Source organism: Triticum urartu, chromosome 4, assembly GCF_003073215.2.
Source record: "Triticum urartu cultivar G1812 chromosome 4, Tu2.1, whole genome shotgun sequence".
NCBI lineage: Eukaryota > Viridiplantae > Streptophyta > Magnoliopsida > Poales > Poaceae > Triticum > Triticum urartu.
Window position 1 is genome coordinate 549,401,088 of NC_053025.1, and position 11,697 is coordinate 549,412,784.

Below are 11,697 nucleotides of genomic sequence, written 5' to 3' on the forward strand. Positions count from 1 at the left end.
CAGGCGTAGGTTGGCGAATTCATACCTCTTCGATGAAGGCGCGACCGTGTTTTCATTTGCTTTCCTCTTGGAAGGATTGTCCGGTGCGGGAGCCGATCTCTTCGAAGCCGCTGAACGTATCCCCTGTGAAGCACGATACGTTGCTATGGGTAAGACGGAGTAATAGCACTCTTTTAGAGAAGGCGATTTCTTAATTATTTACCCGAGAAGCAGGAAGAAGGCCTGGATAGTCTGCGGTAATGGCCACTTCTGTGCCGTCGTAGCTGGTCTGGTAGAACACTCCCTTCGCAAGCACCACAAATATATCTGTGTCCTCTTCGAACCCGGGATCTAGCTCCCAGTTGTGATCCTACGGCTGTGGGGCGGGACTATAAAATCCCTCGGTGACCTTTCGCCAGTGCTGTCATAAGCAAACGAGCTAGAAGTTTATCAAAAGCAATTTGGAGATGTAAGAAGTAAAAAACGGAGGGGTCGGGCCTTACCCAGCTGGGAGGGTTATACATAGAGTACCTGTCTCTAGATTTGATGCGGAGAAATTCCTTTTCCTCCCCTTTAAATAGTTCGGCTAATATCTTAGCCAAAGCGGCAGGGGTATCCGGACCTTTCCGACCGTAGCGAGAAGCGTCGTCCTCCCCATTATAGTGCCACATGGGAAGCCCTTTGTATTGGAGCGGTTGAACCCCTCGCGCTATGGAAATCGCCATAACCTCGATTAGTGTGAGTCCGGACCGAGTGAGCTGTCTTATCCTGCTCATCAGCTGACGAACCTCCGCGCCGTCTTCCTCTTCAAGACTCCGGGGACGCCAACTGTGGCGTTTCTTCAGCGGGACATGAGCAAATTCAGGAAGACCCTTTCGAATCGGGTCAGGAAGCGCAACGTCCTCTATATAAAACCATTCAGAGGGCCATTCATCAGGTGCCTTCCTTGGTGTGCCAGATGGATATCCGGTATCAGCGACGCGCCACACTTCGGCTCTGCCCACTTCAAATATTGACCCTTCGTGATTGTGCGGGACGAGACAAAACAGCTTCCTCCACAACTCGAAGTGAGCCTCGACGCCCAGGAAAAGTTCACATAAAGCGACGTAACCCGCAATGTGCAGAATAGAGGCCGGAGTGAAGTTGTGCAGCTGGAGGCCGTAACATTCCAGAAGCCCTCGGAGGAACGGATGGATTAGAAATCCGACGCCTCTTAGCAGATAGGGGACAAAACACACTCGCTCCCCCGGATGGATTGGGGAAGTCCTCTGCCTGAGTCCCCTCATTGAAGGAAGCTAGCCCCGATCGAACAGGGACTAGATCTACATGGGTAAGGAATCCCTACGTTTGCAACTTCGTCAAACGGCTATGAGACACGGAATACCTCTCTCACTCGCCTTTCTCTGGGCCGGGACGAGTGGAGGAGCTGGGAGCATTAGCCATGCCGGAATGGTTTCTCCTAAAGCAGTCTTTGGGGATTTCTTCTGCGTAGCGCTGAATGGATCTGGAGTCCAATCTCTTTAAATAGACGCTCTTCCTCGCATCAAGGGGGTGTTATTTGCAAAAATACCTTGACTTTCCACATTCACTCGACACGTGAAGGACAAAGACTATTCAACGCGCGAAAGCCAAGGAGGTGACATTGGATCAATGGCCGAATACATACTTATTTTGTCCCAATACTGCCACGATTTGGATCACTTGACATCAATACTGTCAATGTCATGCTCATGATTTATTCATGGATTAATTTAATCAGAAAACTGCCTATTTTCTTATCAATCCAAAAACCTAATTTGTGTAGGAGTTTTTCGAATTCTGGTTTTGCTGCTGCACTGAAACCGTCGCCGTTTACGGGGACGTAATTTAAGCGTTGGCAGACTAAAACCACCTTATGGCTCACTGCCATGAATGTGTTCTGGGTCGCCGGTGTGACTCCCACAGGAACGATCGCTCCTGATCAGGAGAAGGCGTTTAAGGAGGCCACTGTCGTGTTCCTCGGGGCAGTTCTGAGCGTGATTGGAGATAAGCTGGTTGACGCATATTTGCATGTGCGGTCTGCCAAGGACTTGTGGGAGGTGCTCGAATCTAAGTTCGGGGCTGCCGATGCAGGGAGCAAGATGTATATTATAGAGCAGTTGCATGATTGCAAGAGGTTGAAAACCGTCCTGTATTGGAGCAGGCTCATGAGATAATATGCATTGTTAAGGAGCTTGAGCTTCTTAAGTGCGAGTTACCGGGCAAGTTTGTCGCGGGCTGCATAATCGCTAAGCTTCCCAATTCCTGGAGGAACTTTGCCACCACTCTGAAACATCAGAGGCGTGAATTCTCTATGGAGGATGTCATTGGCCATCTGAGTGTTGAGCAGAATTCAAGGGCAAAGGACTCGCACGGAAAAGGGGTCGAAGGAACTTCTGTGGCCAACATGGTGCATCAGAAGAACTCCAATTCCCACAAGCCCAAGGGAAAGAACGGTGTCCAACAGAGTGCCGAATTTAAGAAGAAGGGTAAGAAGACCTTCAAGAAGAACAAGAAGGATGAGGGCTGCTTTACTTGTGGTTCGCTTGAACATTGGGCCAACAAGTGCCCAAACAAGTATAAGAAGCAAGGACAGGACTCCAAGTCTGTCAATATGATTGTGAGCAACAATGAGGGTGGTGCATCTGGGTACGGTAATTTATTTGCTGTATTTTCAGTTTGGCCGTCCACCGATTAGTGGGTCGACACAGGTGCAGGTGTTCATGTGTGTGCTGACATTTCATTGTTTTCTTCTTACCAGGCCACAGGTCACGGGTCCGTACTGATGGGGAGTGGCGCGAGTGCTTCTGTTCTTGGTGTTGGCACGGTCGATCTGAAGTTTACTTTGGGAAGGATCGTGCAGCTGAAGAACGTGCAACATGTCCCCGCCATCAAGAAGAACCTCGTTAGTGGCTCCCTTCTATGTAGAGAAGGGTTTAAGTTGGTATTCGAGTCTAATAAATTAGTTGTTACGAAATATGGACTATTTGTTGGAAAGGGTTATGAATGCGGAGGCATGTTCCGCCTTTCTCTTGCAGATCTATGTAATAAAGTCGTGAACAATATTCATTTGAGTGTTAATGAATCTGAAGTATGGCATTCACGTCTTTGTCACATTAGTTTCGGTGTTATGACGCGGCTAGCAAAATCAAATTTAATCCCGAGTTTCACTTTAGCCAAAGGTTCTAAGTGCCATTCGTGTGTGCAATCTAAGCAACCTCGCAAGCCTCACAAGGCAGCAGAGGAGAGACACTTGGCGCCACTGGAACTCATACATTCTGATCTTTGTGAGATGAATGGTGTGTTGACTAAAGGTGGAAAGAAATATTTCATGACTTTGATAGATGATTCCACTAGTTATTGCTATGTGTATCTGTTAAATACTAAAGATGAGGCTCTACACTACTTCAAAATCTATAAGGCAGAAGTTGAGAATCAACTTGAAAAGAAAATTAAACGAGTCCGGTCAGATCGTGGTGGAGAGTACTTCTCGAAAGAGTTTGATGCCTTTTGTGCGGAACATGGCATTATTCACGAGAGGACGCCTCCTTACTCACCCCAGTCAAACGGGGTTGCCGAGCGGAAAAACCGTACTCTAACTGATTTGGTTAACGCCATGTTAGGTACGTCGGGTTTATCCAAGGCATGGTGGGGGGAGGCTATAATGACATCCTGTCATGTCCTGAATAAAGTTCCGACAAAGGATAACGAGATCACTCCTTACGAGAAGTGGACCAAGAGAAGGACAACACTCTCGTACTTATGTACCTGGGGCTTCTTGGCGAAAGTTAATGTGCCGATCCCCAAAAAGCGTAAGCTTGGACCAAAGACTGTGGACTGTGTTAATTTGGGCTACGCTATGAATAGTGCTGGCTATAGATTTCTAGTAGTGAAATCTGAGGTACCTGACATGAAAGTCGGTACAATTATGGAGTCTAAAGATGCTACATTCTTTGAGGACATTTTTCCCATGAGAGATGTACAAAGCACTTTTAGACAGGAATCTGAGGAGACTCCTGAACCTGCCATTCCGATGGAATATTATAATCAAACACATGATGAAAATCCTGAGGAGGATAATGAGGAATCCCTTGGTAGGGGCAAGAGACAAAGGACTGTAAAGACCTTTGGTGATGATTTCTTCATATACCTCGTGGAGGATAATCCCACTTCTATTTCAGAAGCATATGCATCTCCAGAGGCTAACTACTGGAAGGATGCGGTCCGTAGCGAGATGGATTCCATCATGGCTAACGGGACTTGGGAGCTTGCTGAACGTCCTTATGGTTGCAAACCATTGGGATGCAAGTGGGTGTTCAAGAAGAAGCTTAGGCCCGATGGTACGATAGAAAAGTACAAGGCTAGGCTTGTGGCCAAGGGCTACGCCCAGAAAGAAGAAGAAGATTTCTTCGACACTTATTCACCTGTGGCCAGACTGACCACCATTCGAGTATTACTCTCGTTGGCGGCCTCGCACGGTCTTCTCATTCATCAGATGGATATTAATACGGCTTTCCTGAACGGAGAGCTAAAGGAGGAAATCTATATGCAACAGCCTGATGGCTTTGTGATGGATGGTCAGGAAGGAAAGGTGTGTAAGTTGGTGAAATCTTTGTATGGCCTGAGACAAGCGCCTAAGCAATGGCATGACAAGTTTAATGAAACATTGACATCTGTTGGCTTTGTTGTTAATGAGGCTGACAAATGTGTATACTATCGCTATGGTGGGGGCGAAGGAGTTATACTGTGTTTGTATGTTGATGACATACTGATATTTGGGACTAATCTCAAGTTGATCGAGGAGGTTAAGTCTTTCCTATCTCAGAACTTTGAGATGAAGGACCTTGGAGTGGCTGATGTTATCTTGAACATCAAGCTATTGAGAGATGATGAGGGTGGGATTACACTTTTGCAATCCCATTATGTTGAGAAGATGTTGAGTCGTTTTGGATATTCGGACTGCAAACCATCTCAAACACCATATGATTCTAGTGTGCTGATTCGAAAGTCTAAAGGCACAGCTATAGATCAATTGAGATACTCTCAGATTGTTGGTTCACTACAGTATCTAGCGAGCACAATGAGGCCTGACATCGCATTTGCTATTAGCAAACTGAGCCGATTTGTTTCCAAACCGGGTGATGTACATTGGCGTGCTCTTAAGAGAGTTATGCGCTATCTGAAAGGTACTATGAACTATGGACTTCACTATACCGGATACCCGTCGGTACTTGAAGGGTATAGTGATGCGAATTGGATCTCTGATGCTGATGAGATGAATGCCACAACTGGGTATATATTTACTCTTGGAGGTGGTGCTGTTTCCTGGAAGTCTTGCAAGCAAACGATCTTAACAAGATCGACAATGGAAGCAGAATTGACAGCATTAGACACATCGGGTGGCGAAGCAGAATGGCTTCGAGATCTGTTGATGGACTTGCCAGTGGTTGAGAAGCCGGTTCCGGCCATCCTTATGAACTATGACAATCAAACAGTTATTGTCAAGGTGAAGAGTTCAAAGGACAACATGAAGTCCAAAAAACACATAAGAATGAGATTGAAAGCTGTCAGAAAATTGAGGAACTCCGGAGTGATAGCATTGGATTATATTCAAACGGCTAAGAATCTGGTAGATCCCTTTACTAAAGGGCTATCACGTGTTGCGATAGATAACGCATCAAGGGAGATGGGTATGAGACCCACATGAGTTGCCATGGTAGTAACCCAACCTATGTGATTGGAGATCCCGTGAAGTAGGACCTGGGAAAACAAGCCAGTGGTGAACTGAGGAGAGTAACTTTACTAACCCACTCCGTTGGAAATGCAATACTCTCGGAAACTGTATGGAAGGATGACTACTGTCTTAAGGTGTTCCAAGGCTTATATGCATAAGCAAGATGCTATCCTACAGAGCGATCTTTGGAGGAACACATCTATATGAGCCCGACTGCTGATCACAGTCTATGAGATTGGGGTGATCTCTAGCAAGCTCATGAACAGGCCAGGAGTGTGACTAATATGCTCCACCCGAGGGGTCGGCCTTCGGCAACCTCGTATCAGTGAGACTTGTGGTGAAACTTCTTGACGCCAAACTGACAATTCAAGGCATAGTCCATTGTTCAGTTGTGAAGGAGTGTAACTACTTGGTCTAGGTGGAGCTCAACCTTAATTGGTCTCCACTGAGATGCTGGTATATCAAAACAGCGTTTGGAACAAAGGATAAACTGGGCCCCTGAGATCTGGTGGGGGATTGTTGAAATATGAGATGGGCCTAGAGCCCATATGACAATTTCAGATTTGATCTCTAAGGCCCCATGTAGTGGTTTATAAGGGATTCTCTTCCTCATGAGTAGCATGACAAGGTGGTGGGAAGTTTAGTCCCACCCCGGAAGTGGAGGGAGAGTTGGAGTGGTTTATAAGGGATTCTCTTCCTCATGCTATTGGAGCTTGAGAAGAGATGAGGCCCTCGCGCACTCCTCCTCCTCCGCTCGCCTCGCCACGCCTCGTCACGACGCGCCGCGCCGCGCCGCGCCGCTTCTTTTTGCCGGTCAGGAACGGAGAGTCTTTGACAGGTGGGGCCACGATCTGAGACGTCGGATCGTGGGCTACCGACTTGGATGTGGGTTCAGCCCACGTCTCTCCACACGCAGCCGCACATATATATGTGGGGCGCTGCCAACCCTAGCCGCCACGAAACAGAACGCATCTCCGCCTCCACGCCCGCGTCGTTCCTCTGCTGCTGCTGCCGCCGGCGACTCCGTCCCGTTCACCGCGTACACGGTTGACGGGAGAGCAGGCCTTCGAAACCCCGCCTCTCCGGATCCTGTACGGGAGAGGGGCGATTAGGTTTTTGGGTAGCGACTACGCGACTGCTCGCTTCTGTTCATCTACGTCCACATCACCTTCGTCATCACCATGTCGACCGACGCCGACCGTGCCGCCGCTGAGAAGGCCGAGGCCGACAAGAAGGCCGCCGAGGATGCCGCGGCTACTGCCGCCGCAACTGCCGCCGCATGGCCGATTAAAGGGTATACATCGTTTATCCCTCTCATGTTTCTTTCTGTTGTAGCAGTACTAGCGATATGCGTAGATGTTTCTACTATATGCGTAGTACATGCTTTGTTAGATCGTAACCAGTGTGTTATCAATACTGTCAATGTCATGCTCATGATTTATTCATGGATTTATTTAATCGGAAAACTGCCTATTTTCTTATCAAACCGGGCCGGCCACAGTGACACTACATCGCTTTCTTGCTCCTCTTTTATTACGCACATAGTATTATTACTGTCTACAAACACCTTGTGGATCACTTGACATCATATACAGAGAAACCGGTCTAGCTTTTGTCTCCCACAGCTTCTTCTTATGGCTAACGCTGACTGACACCATGCGTGTCAACACCAACAAACTACAGTAAAAACGAGCGACGGCAGCTACATTTGCTACGTACGTACGGTTCTCTCCCCGGACTGGATTCGGATTCGGTGTCGTTAAAACCTAACAGAGGCCGGCCATGCATGCATGCACGCACGCACGCAGCGAGGGCTTTGGGTTCACTTGCTGCTGCCCTTGCCATGGCCGTAGAGGCGGAAGAGGTTGAAGGCGGAGACGAGGGCGACCCCGACCATGGTGGCGCTGGCGGCGACGGCGCACGCGACGCCGCCCCCCGCCTGCGTGCAGAACCGCTGGTACAGCTCGCACGTCTTCATCCACTGGAACTCCACCTCCCCGGTCTTCCCCAGCAGCGCCGCCTCCATCGCCACCGCCACCGCCCCGATTATCACGTACGCCATCACCTGCAGCACGCAGCAACATCTTACATTTTTCAAACTTACTCACAGATTTATCTTTACAGAATATAAAAGTTTATCATAAGTACGGCAGCGACTTAGTATTTTTTTTTGTGCGAGTCAGTACAGTTCTAGAAGCAATCGTGTCGAGCTCGTGAAGCTGGTCGTCGTCCTGGTAGCAGACTGAAAACAGGTTACTCCAAATGAACAGTGCACGAGTACCACGATCTTGTTGGGGGAGTTCAATGGTAGAATGAATAGGCAACTGAGCAGCCCAGGGCTTGGCATCACATTAATACCAGCCATGTGGTGTTTATGATGGTTCCGAACTCGTGATCTCCCCAACTAATACCAGCACGCACTGTCCATCCCGGGGCTTGCTGAATCCAGGCAGCAGATGCACATGCTCGCATTTGACCGTGAGAGAGAGACCATTCCTTTGTCAATTTGGCAACATCTTATTTGTTATTTCATACTTGCACCATCAATACTACTGTATGTCTATAGTGAGTAGTACATATTTGGGGAACCATGACAATGACATAAGTAAAGGGTCACTGCAGAATGCATAACAGCCCTGCGTTGACATGGAGTATGTTCGAGCAACCGTTTGGCTGTGCGCATCTTAGCTATGCAGAAGCAGGGGAGTCGATCATCATGGTTTGTACTTTGTACCAGCTGGATGCTACACTTATAAATTAATAAAAGCGCCCTTTATAGGAAAAAAATACTGTTCACCCAACCACAAATATTGCTGGTCTTAATTAAGTGTGTTTTTTCTCATAATGATTTGGCAATTAATTTGCAAGGAATATACCAAAATGTGGCTATGTGTTGATCGTGATATGTGACCTGATGTACGGACAGGTTCTGATACAAACAGTACCGCGGCAGCTAGGCGAGATCGATGTGACCTGACGATAGCCCAATCTATAATCTCTAGGATCAGAGGAGAGGAGTGCCCCATATGCTATAAATGCAAAATTCAAGCAGTAGTTTTCCCCTCTTTTATCTCTGTAAAGGTCAGTATTATGGACAGTAAGTTTTTAAGTTTCATTTTCTCTAGCTGTAGAGAAAAAGGAAAAGAAGTTCTTATGTTAGTAAATCCATGCAGTTTACACATCTGGCAAATGCATGAATTTTGTGATAGTCTAATACTCTCATTCTTCACACAGAAGGACCTCTGTTGAGTGTCAAGAGCGACAAACATTTCCCCCCCTAAAATGCGCCCGTGATAGCCGAAAGCCACACACTGATAGTGACGAACAAGGAGACAAACATGTTGTATGTATGCCAACGAAAGCAAACAAATGACAAGGAAAGCTGATGGCGACAATAACGACTATATTAACTTGCCTGATCACAGGAGAAGATCGCCCATGCCAAGGGCCTGCTGAGAAGGATGCCACCCCTGATAATGCTCACCAGGCACCTCGCGCCCTGCAGCAGGCTGTAACAGGCAACCATTCCGCTTGCTATCACCAGGATCCTGCATCCAAAGCCAAGTGATCAGCACACCACTACTACTGTGTGGAGTAGTACTTCATGTTGGCCTACAGAATTACTTGTACATGTTACAGCCTTGATGGCCTGGGTTAGCTTTTCAATTGTACTACTACTTGGCACATTATGCACTCGTTGGTCCAGTCTTGACTGCATGAGGATGGTCCTGCTAGCTAGCTTGTGGAGAGGTGTTAAATGTGGAGAGAAACAATGAAGATTTTTTGAAGTGGGCGATGCAAACGCACACACACATCTGATGGCTTCAATGCCGATCATAAATTGGCTGCCAAACATCCCGAATCGCTGATCATGGAGCACTGTATCATTCGCGTTTTCAACAAAAAATAATGATAATTCTCCACTGATAGAAGAACACCATGATGAATTATTAGCACAGTAAAAATCTGTTTTTTTCAGATGCGGTAAAATGGTAGATGTGCCTCAACCGTGCTCGCCGGTAGGTAGGTTATATGCAGTCAGTGTACGCGCCCCCATAAATGATCTAAGTAACCATTGAGCACTGCACCACGTGGTGGGTGCGACGATGCCTGCTACTGCGAGCACGCTCACACTTGTCGTTCTCCACCTGCTACCCGTTTCACCTCGCTCCCGCTGCGATGCCATCTCATCAGGGTAAGGGACAGGCCAGCATACGTAGGTACGTACGCACCATTGATTGTCAATGGAGTTTCACGGCCGAGCCTGCCTGCCCGTCTACATGCATGCAGGCAGGCAGAGCCTTCCCCGGCGCGGCCACGCAGCGAGGCGGGGAGGCCGCGGCGGCACCGGCACATATGGGGGATGGGCCGTTGGCCCCGACAGGGGGATAAAATGGCCTTTAAAGCGCTTTGTTTCCTCCGTGACGACGTACTACGTCGCCTCTCGTCTCTGGCTAATTATCGCGGTGGTTGCTCCGCTAACTACTCCTGCAGTCAAAAAGAAAAAGAAAACTACTACTCCTGCACTGTGCGCTGAACTGCTGCTGTGGTGGCTAATTAACCTGATCGCTTCCCGGCCGAAAAAATGGCTAACCCTGATGGGTGTGCCAAATTAAGGAAGATTTCTATGAAAAAAACTGCGGGGCAGGAAGATTACTATAACTGAGCATGCGTTGCTCGTAACGGAAGTGGTACCAGGACATTGGCCGGGTTACTCAACATCCAGAGGGTAATAAGGTACAGGCTCGTCGTGTGAAAACCAGTAGTGAAAAGAATCTTAGCTAGAACAATGGGCTCGGTGGATCGATCCCATGGGCGACGGCGAGTGGACAATGATTCCGCGACATGGCATCGCTGGAACGCCACCGCAATGTGAACAGCCGTACCTAGTGGCCGGGCAGTGGCTACTTCGCGCAAAAAGGAAAAAGGAAATTTCATAGAAGATCCTCTTCTTGCTAGCTGCTGCACTGATACACAGCTTCGGTGAGACAGTGAGCCGTGACTTGTGAGACAGTGACTAGCCATGACCGATGAGACAGTGGGCCGTGGATGGTGGAGGCTGGAGTGGACATTTTTTTAGTGGCCGCAAGCAGAGAGAGCAGGTTGATTTACTACTGCATGCTACTAACTGAGAGGAATCAGGCGAGGAAATTAAGATGAGGTGGTGTGGTGATGGGGAGGGAGGGAGGGGCTTACACGAGGGACTGCATGTCGGTGTACCGGGCGACCTTCTGGATGGAGAAGAAGGTGCGGGACTGGCGGTCGGCGCCGAGGAGGGCGGCGGCCAGCACGGCGAGGCCGCACGCCGCGCACCGCAGGAGCACCTCGGCGGCGCGCACCCGCCGCTCCAGGGTGGCCGACACGCGCCCGCCCGCGCCGTAGTAGCACACCGGGACATTGCCGGGGCTCACCCCGTCGCCTCCGCCCCCTCCTTGCCTCATGGCAGCCTTCTGATTCCTCCCTGCTGCTGGTGTTTAGTGGCTAGTAGTGGCTAACTACTGAGGCCTCGAGGGAAGGGAGGGCTGATGCGTACTACGCTACGGGCCGGGGAGCGGAGGTATTTAAAGTGGGCAGAGGCAGATGAAGCAGAGGAGCGTAAATGTGCAGCGTCTCGGCTAGGCGCACTCCACCAACCCGGCGCCATTGGAGGGCCGTCCGGATGTGAATTTAATCGTTGAGATCAAATCAAAACGTGTGTATGGTTTGACTTAAGTGAGAATATGTGCATTTTAGTCATTTCTGCATTTGAGTAAATTTTGGAAGAACCACAACTTATGAGCCTTTACTACATGTTTTTTTATAAAGGACATCTCATTGAATTGATTTATACAACCACATCTAAAAAATGCCGGCCCTCTGCATAACATGATGTACACAGCCAATAAATCCAAACGACCGAAAAATAAACATTGTTTTTGTTGAAAATATGAGCAAATTACTACGAGATTTAATCCGAATAAATAGAA

The 11,697-nt window shown here is 48.5% G+C and overlaps 1 protein-coding gene across 1 annotated transcript; it reads right to left on the bottom strand.

The window, feature by feature from the left end:
- Positions 1–7,232: 7,232 nt before the first annotated feature.
- Positions 7,233–11,273, bottom strand: LOC125552598 (CASP-like protein 2U2). The gene is made up of 3 exons (XM_048716200.1): positions 10,928–11,273; positions 9,147–9,279; positions 7,233–7,796 (listed from the first exon to the last, which is right to left on the bottom strand). The coding sequence occupies exons 1-3, from the start codon at positions 11,170–11,172 to the stop codon at positions 7,554–7,556; spliced, it is 621 nt and encodes a 206-aa protein (XP_048572157.1). The 5' UTR covers positions 11,173–11,273; the 3' UTR covers positions 7,233–7,553.
- Between the last annotated feature and the right edge of the window lie 424 nt (positions 11,274–11,697).

What these genes read in the sequence shown, in the direction of transcription:
- LOC125552598 (XM_048716200.1), bottom strand. Translation starts at nt 11,172, where the DNA reads ATGAGGCAAGGAGGGGGCGGAGGCGACGGGGTGAGCCCCGGCAATGTC. An exon ending in ACCGACATGCAGTCCCTCGT is followed by an intron (nt 9,280 to 10,927) that starts GTAAGCCCCTCC and finishes CTTTGGATGCAG; the next exon opens with GATCCTGGTGATAGCAAGCG. An exon ending in CGATCTTCTCCTGTGATCAG is followed by an intron (nt 7,797 to 9,146) that starts GCAAGTTAATAT and finishes TGCGTGCTGCAG; the next exon opens with GTGATGGCGTACGTGATAAT.